Below are 11,007 nucleotides of genomic sequence, written 5' to 3' on the forward strand. Positions count from 1 at the left end.
GTTTGTGTTAAATGGACAAACTCCTGAAGTAACCTGTGTCAGGAATGATGCCAAAGCTCTTCGGCATCCTTGAGCCCAGGATGTCATAATTATTGAGAAAGGTGGGGTGTACAACATGAAACTGGGAGAAATCCAGATAAAAGCTTGGCGGCTCGGCTCGGCAGCGTCTGATCTCATCTTTTACGACCCGAGTCTGTGATACGACAACTAAAAATGAATCAATGACTCGTTCATGACAAACTTTCCATCAAATCTTCAAAAGTCACCACGCAGCGCTCGTCTGTATAAGTGAGCTGCAGCGACGTAAAATAAATAGATTTAAGCTGTTTCACTCGTTAACTCGGTTACATGCTGCCATTCCGACATTGACGTTCAATTGTCGGAATGGTGACATTTTTTAAGAAATGAAACGTTCCGTCATTCCGAATTTCATTTTTTCTTTTGTCGGAATGGCGGTATGATTTTTTCTTTTCAACATACCACCATTTCGGCACGCGATTTCAGCACCACACGCGTGGACAGCTCGCCATGCAATAATAGGGCTGCACCAGCTACAAATGCCCGAGAGAGAGACATTCCAACACGCAAGTCAAGCAAGACTGATCGCACCCACTCAGAAATTTACTGATGATGAGGGCTGACGAGGGGCTCGTTGTGTAGCCAATATTTCATTTGGCAGTGTAAAACGGATGCTATTTGTTTTTGTGACAATTGCCTCAATTTATTTGACCTTGAACCACTGAAAATGCTGTCAAAGTGAAGCGGACAGCACAGCACCAGAAAACCAGCAAATGCAATGTGTAGCCTATGTTACTGTGGGAGTTAAGATGCAAAAAAAGATCAAATCTTTTGCAAGTTTTTCGATATTAGGCCTATACAAATCAAATGTAATTTAACGAAAAGCTTCATGACGTATTTCAATCATTAACAAGATCGCGGCCCACACAGAATCGGAGATGACTTCAATTAATTCATGCATGCCTTGTGCTTGTGGAGGGGACAGCAGGTTAGATAAATGCACGTGGCTGCAAAAGGAATACCAAATTTAAATGTTGGTTTCAGTTTTCAATTGGGGTGCGCAGAGTTACAATCTTCATCGCGCATTCAAGACTGTGACAACTGTCGGAAGACACGCAACCTGCTGTTGTTAAAAATATTGGTTGTGTGATTGACTGAGCGGTCTGTGCTTGTTTTTTATTTTTATTTAATTAATTAAGTAATTAATTTAATTAGATTGGAGATACTAATTAATACTGAGGGGGGCGATTTTTTTTTTTTTTTTTTTTTTTTTTTTAACTCGGGGGGGGGGGGGGGGGGGCGATTGACAGCTCCCAACAAGTGTCGGAATGCCGGTTGCATACCGTTAACTCTGCCGCTTCAAGAGTTCAGAGCCAGAGGAAGTGTTAGGTTTCTATTGAGTCGTTTCGTTATCAGTGAAACGCTCTTTGCCCTGAAATTATACCCATCAGGTGGTGTAAAGGTGCTGCTGAATAAAGGAGGACACTCTCAGGTGTGAGACAGACGGAACTTTAATGGTGTGATAAAAAGCAGGGATGCACAGGGAATGAAAACTTATAATCACTGAAAAACTAACTGAATAAAAGAGGTTTTTAAGTCAATTCTTTAAATCTCTGAACACAACTTTAGTCAAAGATGAAACACAAACTGCGTCTTGATCAGCAGGAATCCAAAGTTCCCTTTTTCACAGCCGTAATAGAGTCTCAGATTTACGAACATTTCTCACTGAAGCTACAGATCGAATCATTTCGGAAGTTATCACAGTTCACAGTAAAGGTTCATATTCAAGTAAAGTTTCGTGTTAAAGTAAAGTTTCGTATTAAAGTAAAGTTTCTTATTAAAGTAAAGTTTCGTGTTAAAGTAAAGTTTCGTGTTAAAGTAAAGGTTCGTATTAAAGTAAAGTTTTGTATTAAAGTAAAGTTTCGTGTTAAAGTAAAGGTTCGTATTAAAGTAAAGTTTCGTGTTAAAGTAAAGGTTCGTATTAAAGTAAAGTTTCGTATTAAAGTAAAGTTTCGTGTTAAAGTAAAGGTTCGTATTAAAGTAAAGTTTCGTGTTAAAGTAAAGTTTCGTGTTAAAGTAAAGTTTCGTGTTAAAGTAAAGGTTCGTATTAAAGTAAAGTTTTGTATTAAAGTAAAGTTTCGTGTTAAAGTAAAGGTTCGTATTAAAGTAAAGTTTCGTGTTAAAGTAAAGGTTCGTATTAAAGTAAAGGTTCGTATTAAAGTAAAGTTTCGTATTAAAGTAAAGTTTCGTATTAAAGTAAAGTTTCGTGTTAAAGTAAAGTTTCGTATTAAAGTAAAGTTTCGTGTTAAAGTAAATGTTCGTGTTAACGTAAAGGTTCGTGTTAAAGTAAAGGTTCGTGTTAAAGTAAAGGTTCGTGTTAAAGTAAAGGTTCGTGTTAAAGTAAAGTTTCGTGTTAAAGTAAAGGTTCGTATTAAAGTAAAGTTTCGTATTAAAGTAAAGTTTCGTGTTAACGTAAATGTTCGTGTTAACGTAAAAGTTCGTGTTAAAGTAAAGGTTCGTGTTAAAGTAAAGGTTCGTATTAAAGTAAAGTTTCGTGTTAAAGTAAAGTTTCGTGTTAAAGTAAAGGTTCGTATTAAAGTAAAGTTTCGTATTAAAGTAAAGTTTCGTGTTAAAGTAAAGTTTCGTGTTAAAGTAAAGGTTCGTATTAAAGTAAAGTTTCGTGTTAAAGTAAAGTTTCGTGTTAAAGTAAAGTTTCGTATTAAAGTAAAAGTTCGTGTTAAAGTAAAGGTTCGTATTAAAGTAAAGTTTCGTGTTAAAGTAAAGGTTCGTATTAAAGTAAAGTTTCGTGTTAAAGTAAAGTTTCGTGTTAAAGTAAAGGTTCGTGTTAAAGTAAAGGTTCGTGTTAAAGTAAAGGTTCGTGTTAAAGTAAAGGTTCGTGTTAAAGTAAAGTTTCGTGTTAAAGTAAAGGTTCGTATTAAAGTAAAGGTTCGTGTTAAAGTAAAGTTTCGTATTAAAGTAAAGTTTCGTGTTAAAGTAAAGGTTCGTATTAAAGTAAAGTTTCGTGTTAAAGTAAAGTTTCGTATTAAAGTAAAGGTTCGTGTTAAAGTAAAGGTTCGTATTAAAGTAAAGTTTCGTGTTAAAGTAAAGGTTCGTGTTAAAGTAAAGTTTCGTGTTAAAGTAAATGTTCGTGTTAAAGTAAAGTTTCGTATTAAAGTAAAGTTTCGTGTTAAAGTAAAGGTTCGTATTAAAGTAAAGTTTCGTGTTAAAGTAAAGGTTCGTGTTAAAGTAAAGGTTCGTATTAAAGTAAAGTTTCGTGTTAAAGTAAAGGTTCGTATTAAAGTAAAGTTTCGTGTTAAAGTAAAGGTTCGTGTTAAAGTAAAGGTTCGTATTAAAGTAAAGTTTCGTATTAAAGTAAAAGAAAGCCAGGCTGAGGTCCAGACTTCACATGTGATCACAGTCAGGAAACATTATCTTTATGGTGTTTCTGTGAGGCTGCAAATTAACTACAGCCAAGCTTTTAGTTGTGAAACCGAACATCCAGAATTGAGTAAGACATCATGATGACAGAAACTGTTGGAATGTGTGGAACACATAAACATCCCAACATGTCCCCCGTGCCCGATGATCCACCGCTTCAACTACTTCGGCATTAATTTCAACGCACATTCTTCCAGAAGTTTAAGGAAATCTCTCAGATATGGAAACCCATCAACTGTTTCCTGCAGCACGTCGAGACTCAAATTCTGTCCCTTCGAGGCCTCAGCGGCAGAGATTTCCTGATAAGCCGGGACTTCATCGAGCACCTCCACAGCCTTCTCGAACATTTCATTGCTGTAATGTTCTTTTCCCTTCTTCTTATTTCCCTCCACCATCTCAGTGATCTTCACCAGTAGTTCCCCAACTTGAGGGTCAGGGCCGTCAAGGTCGCTTCTTGGATGGCTGCGATAGTTGTCGAAGACATGGGACCCCTCACAATCATTTTCTATGAATATTTGGCGAACTGGGTATTCACGGATCCACTCCTTAACATTTTTCTGATCTCCGTAGGTGAACAGGACGATGGTGTGATGTGAGGCGCCTTTGAAGCTCTCCTTGAAGGCTTTCAGGACCTTTTCGTCTTCTGCTGTGAATGATCTCGGCTCCATCACCAACAGGATCGCATGAGGACCAGGGCGGATCAGCTGGATGCATTCCAGCATCGCTTCCTTTAGCTGATTAACATTTTTACTGGTGTGAAACAGACCAGGAGTGTCAACAACGACCAGGCGTTTATCCAAGTACTCTCTTGTCTCCTTCTGGCATTTTCCTGTCTTGGATTGAGAGGAAACCGTTGATTCAAAAGCAGACTTTTCAAGGATGGTGTTTCCCGATGAACTCTTCCCGACTCCGGTCTTTCCCCAGAGCAGAATCCTCAGCTCTTCTTTCTCTGAACCTGATGGAGAATTTCACACACATGATTATTACTCTAAAGAGAGAGAGTTGGTCACGTGCACAGTTAATAAACTGGCTTCACTTCAAACATCTGATTTTTTCATTTTCACACACATCATCTTTGGCTCATAATTTTGAGGTGAGCCTGTTCTCTCATAGAAACTGTATTTACTTAATTAATGAACTTGTTTAGTTGCTGTGTGGACACAACAGATGGACTGTAGTCACGCAGTGACACTGGAAGGTACGACTGGGTGTCGTCTGCATATTCATGATGGCACATATTCATATATGATCAAACGTGCCCTCAGAAGAGCCTGTTGATCAACAGAAGACCGAGAACTGAACCCTGAGGAGCTCCATGTTTCAATAATTAGGAGCAGATGTCTGTCCACATCACACTTAAATAACTTTGTATAATAATTAGGGCTGGGCAACGACTAACATTTTTAATCTAATTAATCACATGATTTCCCTGATTAATCACGATTAATCGCATTTGTACGCAGAATCCAAAAATGAATTCAAAAGTAGCGTATAGCTTTTAGCATTTAGTTTTATTTTAAATGTGCTGCCATATGAATGAAAGTGCCATAACATTTGTTGTGCAAACACACTTTTAACATCAGCATCTTTCTGTAGTTTTTATGTAGAAGCCTCGCTCCACTGTCTGTTTCCTTGAATGACTTGCTGCTATCAGTTGTGTGTTTTGCCTTTAAGTGATATTTTAGACTGGAACTACTACGCTGAGAAGACAATTCAACTTGGCAGTGTTTACAGATGACTTTGGTTCTGTCGACTCCGCCGTCTGGAAGAACTTTAAAATGAAAATGGCCGAGTAAAAGTTCCGTACCCTTCTCCATGTTTGGTGGATCCGCCGATTACTTTCTTTTCCTGTTCCACAGCAGACAGCAGCAGACTTTTACAAAATAAAAGCCTGTGAGCAACAGACTTTTACAAAATAAAAGCCTGTGAGCAGCAGACTTTTACAAAATAAAAGCCTGTGAGCAACAGACTTTTACAGAATAAAAGCCTGTGAGCAGCAGACTTTTACAAAATAAAAGCCTGTGAGCAGCAGACTTTTACAAAATAAAAGCCTGTGAGCAACAGACTTTTACAGAATAAAAGCCTGTGAGCAACAGACTTTTACAAAATAAAAGCCTGTGAGCAGCAGACTTTTACAGAATAAAAGCCTGTGAGCAGCAGACTTTTACAAAATAAAAGCCTGTGAGCAACAGACTTTTACAGAATAAAAGCCTGTGAGCAGCAGACTTTTACAAAATAAAAGCCTGTGAGCAGCAGACTTTTACAAAATAAAAGCCTGTGAGCAGCAGACTTTTACAAAATAAAAGCCTGTGAGCAACAGACTTTTACAAAATAAAAGCCTGTGAGCAGCAGACTTTTACAAAATAAAAGCCTGTGAGCAACAGACTTTTACAGAATAAAAGCCTGTGAGCAACAGACTTTTACAAAATAAAAGCCAATAAAACAGGGGTGGTCCGTGGCGTAGTGGGCTGAGCAGGTGCCCCATGTACAGAGGCTATAGTCCTCGCTGCAGCTGGCCCCAGTTCTAGTCCCGCATCGGACGACCCTGTGCTGCGTGTCGTTCCCCCTCTCTCTGCCCCCTGCTTCCTGTCTCTCTCAACTGTCCTATCCATTAAAGGCACAAAAGCCCCCCCCCCAATTAAAAAAAAATTTAAAATTTAATTTAAAAAAAAACATGCGTTAATGCGCGATAAAATAATCATCGTCGTTAAATAATCAATATGTTAACATGATAATAACGAGTTAACTCGCCCAGTCCTAATAAAAACTAAACAATTAACTGGCTTCACTTCAAACATCTGATTTTTTTCATTTTTACACACATCATCTTTGGCTCATAAGCATGGAACTTACAGTAAAAACTGTTTGAAATCAGCTGTTTAACTCCTAAAATGTAGTTTCTGCTGAACAACACCCGAGCTGATTCTGTACATCGTTCCTTACAGCTGACACTCCTGCAGGTCTTCTGTTTTCAGGCCGTAACGCTTTCATTTTCACTGCTGGCCATGCGCGTAATTTGCACGGGGGTTACGGGGGTCATGACCCCCTCAAAAATCAGATCCAGCTAATATAACCCCCCCAATATCATCAAATCAAATCATCAAAAAATATCATAAAATTCCGAATGAATAACTTTTGTTTGTTTTCTTTATTCATTCATTTCATTTCAAGATAGTATCATGTTTTAAATAATCTGTAATGTAACCCCCCCCCCCCCCCCCCCCCCAAACCGACTACTTGGTATTACCCAACCCAATTTCTCTACCGCAAGTTTGTTTATGCGCAGCCGCTGGACCTGGTGAGTGGTGAGTGGTGCCAGAGGGTGCCAGAGATCACTGTGTGGAACCAATGTCATTGAACTGTATCTTAAGTTGCTGTTTGCTCCAAAACAGTCACACTTTTTGGAGGTTTGTTGTGCTAAGAGTTGGATTAACGAGAGTTAAATTGATGGAAAAGGGCTGTGACGGCTGCTCAGAAAGTTCACAAAGCTAGCGCGAAAATCTTGAATGTTGTCTTGCACATACCAAGACGTTCAACTCATGTGTTCCTTATATGTGATCCTGCAAGGCGAAACCAGTCGCTTTGGTAAAATTGACAAAACTAAGTTATTGTGCTCACATGAACGGCCATAAACTAAGTTTCCAACGATATGTATATTGAGGCTATTGCTATCGCTAAGATAACTGCATCCAAAGTTGGCATGGTTCTCCTGTCAGGATAATGCTAGAAGAGAAGAAAATCACCTTTTTAAGCGGCGTTGACAACTGGAATGACTGCTAATGTGTTAAATCTTCACCGGGCTTAACAGTCAAAACATATGTTTTTCCGTGAAATTTGTTCAACCCGCCCAGTTTTCCAGGCGTTTCAGTAATATATTGTGGTCAACCGTATCAAATGCAGCACTGAGATCTAGTAGAACTAAGACTGACATTTTTCCACCGTCTGTGTTCAGACATATGTTGTTAAACTCTTTGTCAGAGCAGTCTCAGTGCTGTGGTTCTGTCTAAAAGTTGACTGGAAGGTGTCATAGCAGTTGTTTTGTTTTAAAAAGTAATTAAGTGGTTGAAAAACCGCTTTTTCAATGATCTTACTTAAAAATGGGAGATTTGAGATAGGCCTGTAGTTGTTCATTTGTGTCTTGTCAAGATTGTCCTTTTTCAGCAGAGGTTTGATTACAGCTTTTTTTTTTAGTGGCTCTGGAAACACACCCGACATTAAAGACAAGTTCACCATCAGTAACAGGTCTGACTCCTTTAATAATATTATTATTAATTTATAGCAATCTTAATGTGATAGTAAGTGGGCAATATGTGAAATCAGTTCCTAATAAAGGTGCAAGCTGCTCTCCAGTGTGCCACCCTGTATTGTGTGATGTATCGAGAGTTGCATTGTGCATAATACATTTGCTGCATGTAGGTGCCAATACAGTGATGAAATTGATTAATCTTTAAGTTCTTGTCAGCTGCCACTGTTGGCTAGTGCTTAAACACTGAATTTAACTACTGTGTCGTTATGGCATAAATAGTGAAGTGAACTGCTGCATTTACGTTAAGTAGCCTAAATCAGTAAAAGTATCACAATGTATTTCTAACACAGGAATGGCAAATTAGCGAGCAAGAAAATGATTAAATAAATAAATAAATATGCTGCGAGTTTAACCCCCCCAATGGTAGACCCAAAGTTACACCCTTGCTGCTGGCTGTTTGTTTTTCAGCATTCCATGCAAATAATCAGCCTCACAAGCTCAGTCTAAAAGCTGCAAATACATCTCACCCCTTCACCAGATGAATTACTTTACACTGGTTTGATGAAACATGACGGCGTCACAGGAGCATGAATGTGCATTTAGTCTTTATGTTGTTTTTTTTGTACATGAGTCCTGTAAAGCTGCTCGTTGCTGTCATGTTTGTCTCTACGCTGATGATACCGCTCTATTTCCATCCTTTATAAAGACCCATCGACTCTTCTTATATCGCAATATAACCTGATTGTTTTCTGATCTCCTTACTTTGCTACAACTGAACTTTTAGAACTAAATAAGCAGTTTTGAGGACAACTTAGTTTTAATTAAACTTTAGGAATATTTCATGGCTGCAGAAATTTTTCCAGTTTTTAAGGGTGCAGGTGCCTTTCAGGTAAGTATTTAAGTATAAAAAGCACAGAAAATGAAAAAAATCTAACTCTGCTTGTAGTAATTTGTATAAAGAAATACAGTCAAAAAGAAACAGAAGAAAGATTACAGTAAGTATAATTATACTGAGTCTCCTTTCAAGAGTTAAATTAGCACGATTATAAAATGTTTTTGAAAGAAGTTTAAGTTTTTCAGTTTAAAAGCCAAAACATCATCATCCTCCATCAAATGGGCTGTAAGCTGATAAGTAGTTTATAGACATTTATTCTAACTATTGGTGTATTTTAACCTTAAAAATGTTTACAAAACATTCTTATTATCAGAAAAACAGATCCAAACACGATGATCAAATAAAAAAAAGTGATGTGAAATGTAAAATACCATTATTTAGTCTAAAAACCTGAATCATAACACATAATTTAGCTGGCTCTAGATCCATGTCACCATTTTTTAGAAGGTAAAGAAGCTGATAAATATATGAAGCCATTAAGAGAAAGAAATTAAACATACAAAAAGTACAAAAACAGCAAATATGAACTTGTGACACGAGAAAGGTTCTAAGAAGCTTTTAAGATGCAGTTCTGCTACATTTCTACACAGAAATGTAGTTAAACATGCTAATTATTTGTCTGCACATGCTGATATGCTGGTTCGTCTACAGTCTAAATAAAATCATTGTCTTACCATCATTTGCAAGTTTGCTGTTCATCTTTAAGTCCTGTGAAAGCAGTTGGCCTCTGCTGTCTCTGCTGTGGAAGTGAATAGTAATTGAATAGTTTGTCTCTTGATCTTTATATTATCAAGTCTTTGTCCCCTCCCCTTGAACTCATGTCATCTGTTACCCTGCAGGTTTGAGAAAGATCCAGCCACTCACAGATCAGAATTAGGGGACAAAAAAACTAAAATAGAGCAGCTTATGTTGGCTTTAACCACCAATTTATTGGATATCTAAAATGTTTTTGCTTTACATTTGATATAGAACAGGATTGTTTTACTTTGATGTTGCTCCATCATTCAATCAGCCACCTGAGAAATAAAGAAAAACAATTAACCTGACATCATAATTATTTCTGATTATGGGTTGGCCAACGTACAGTATTTAGTGTGCAAAAGTCCTCATTTCTTTATATGTTGACATGAAAACAGGAAATAGTTTAAGTGATTTACGCTCACCGGCCACTTTATCAGCTACAGCTCGCTAGTAAAAGGTCGGACCCCCTTTGGCCTTCAGAGCTGCCTTAATTATTCGTGGCATCCTTTCAACAAGGTGTTGGAAACATTCCTCAGAGGTTTTGCTCCATATTGAGGGAGTTGCTGTAGATGTGTTGGCTGCAGATCTATGATGCATCTCCCGTTCTACCACATCCCAAAGGTGCTCTGTTGGAGATCTGGTGACTGTGGAGGCCGTTGGAGTACAAGGAACTCATTGTGATGTTCAGGAGACCAGTTTGAGACGATATGAGCTCTGTGACATGGTGCATTATGCTGCTGGAAGTAGCCATCAGAAGATGGTGCACTGTGGTCATAAAGGGATGAACATGGTCAGCAGCAACACTCAGGGAGGCAGCGGCATTTAAACGATGCTCAGTTGGTACTAAGGGGCCCAAAGTGGGCCAAGAACATATCCCCCACACCATTACACCCCCACCACCAACACCAGCCTGAACCGTTGATGCAAGGCAGGATGGATCCATGTTGTTTACGCCAAATTCTGACCCGACCGTCTGAATGTCGCAGCTGAACTCGAGACTCGTCAGATCAAGCAGCGTTTTTCCAACCTTCTATTGTCCAGTTCTGGTGAGCCTGTGCGAACTGTAGTCTCAGTTTCCTGTTGTTAGCTGACAGGAGCGGCACCCGGTGTGGTCTTACTTCTGAATAACAGAACAGCAGCAGGGACAGAGCATCTCTTTGGTAGATGCTGCAGTGGATGGTAACTTAAGGAATTGTCTTGTCACAGTCACATTGAGCTCTTGATTAAGGTTCTTAAGCCTCTAGCATGGTCTGTTAGCGCGAGCGGTGTTGATGACGTCACAATTTGGTGCCGGCTGTATACGGTGGCGCAAGTCGATGCGCCAGTAGTTGCAGTTTTCTCCGTCACAGAGGTGCCGCTGCTACGTGAAGGTTACCGCTACTCTACAACCAGGAAAGTGGAGAAGAAAACAAGGAAGAGCAGGAACACTGTCATTAATGATGCTGCTGCAGTATCTGGATCATTTTAATTTTTTAATTCAGTTAATAGAGGTGAAGGTCTGAAGCCCCCGGCATCAACAGAGTCTCTGCCCTCTTCTTTGCCTTCACGTATCTGTCCCGTAGCTTCTTCCACACATTCTTACAGAACTCTCCCTCTTTCCCCAAAGTTCTGCCCATCTCTGTGCACCAGTTTTGGGAGTTTTCGTGCTCCCTGTGCTGTTTCACTGCAG

General features: G+C 38.9%; 1 protein-coding gene across 1 annotated transcript; it reads right to left on the reverse strand.

The window, feature by feature from the left end:
- Nucleotides 1-1,511: 1,511 nt before the first annotated feature.
- On the reverse strand, nucleotides 1,512-9,347 carry LOC142372043 (GTPase IMAP family member 7-like). The gene is made up of 2 exons (XM_075454816.1): nucleotides 9,272-9,347; nucleotides 1,512-4,411 (listed from the first exon to the last, which is right to left on the reverse strand). Exons 1-2 carry the CDS (start codon nucleotides 9,294-9,296, stop codon nucleotides 3,618-3,620), a joined length of 819 nt encoding a protein of 272 aa, XP_075310931.1. The 5' UTR covers nucleotides 9,297-9,347; the 3' UTR covers nucleotides 1,512-3,617.
- Nucleotides 9,348-11,007: the final 1,660 nt, after the last annotated feature.

This window comes from Odontesthes bonariensis, chromosome 21 (assembly GCF_027942865.1).
Source record: "Odontesthes bonariensis isolate fOdoBon6 chromosome 21, fOdoBon6.hap1, whole genome shotgun sequence".
In the NCBI taxonomy this organism is placed as follows: domain Eukaryota; kingdom Metazoa; phylum Chordata; class Actinopteri; order Atheriniformes; family Atherinopsidae; genus Odontesthes; species Odontesthes bonariensis.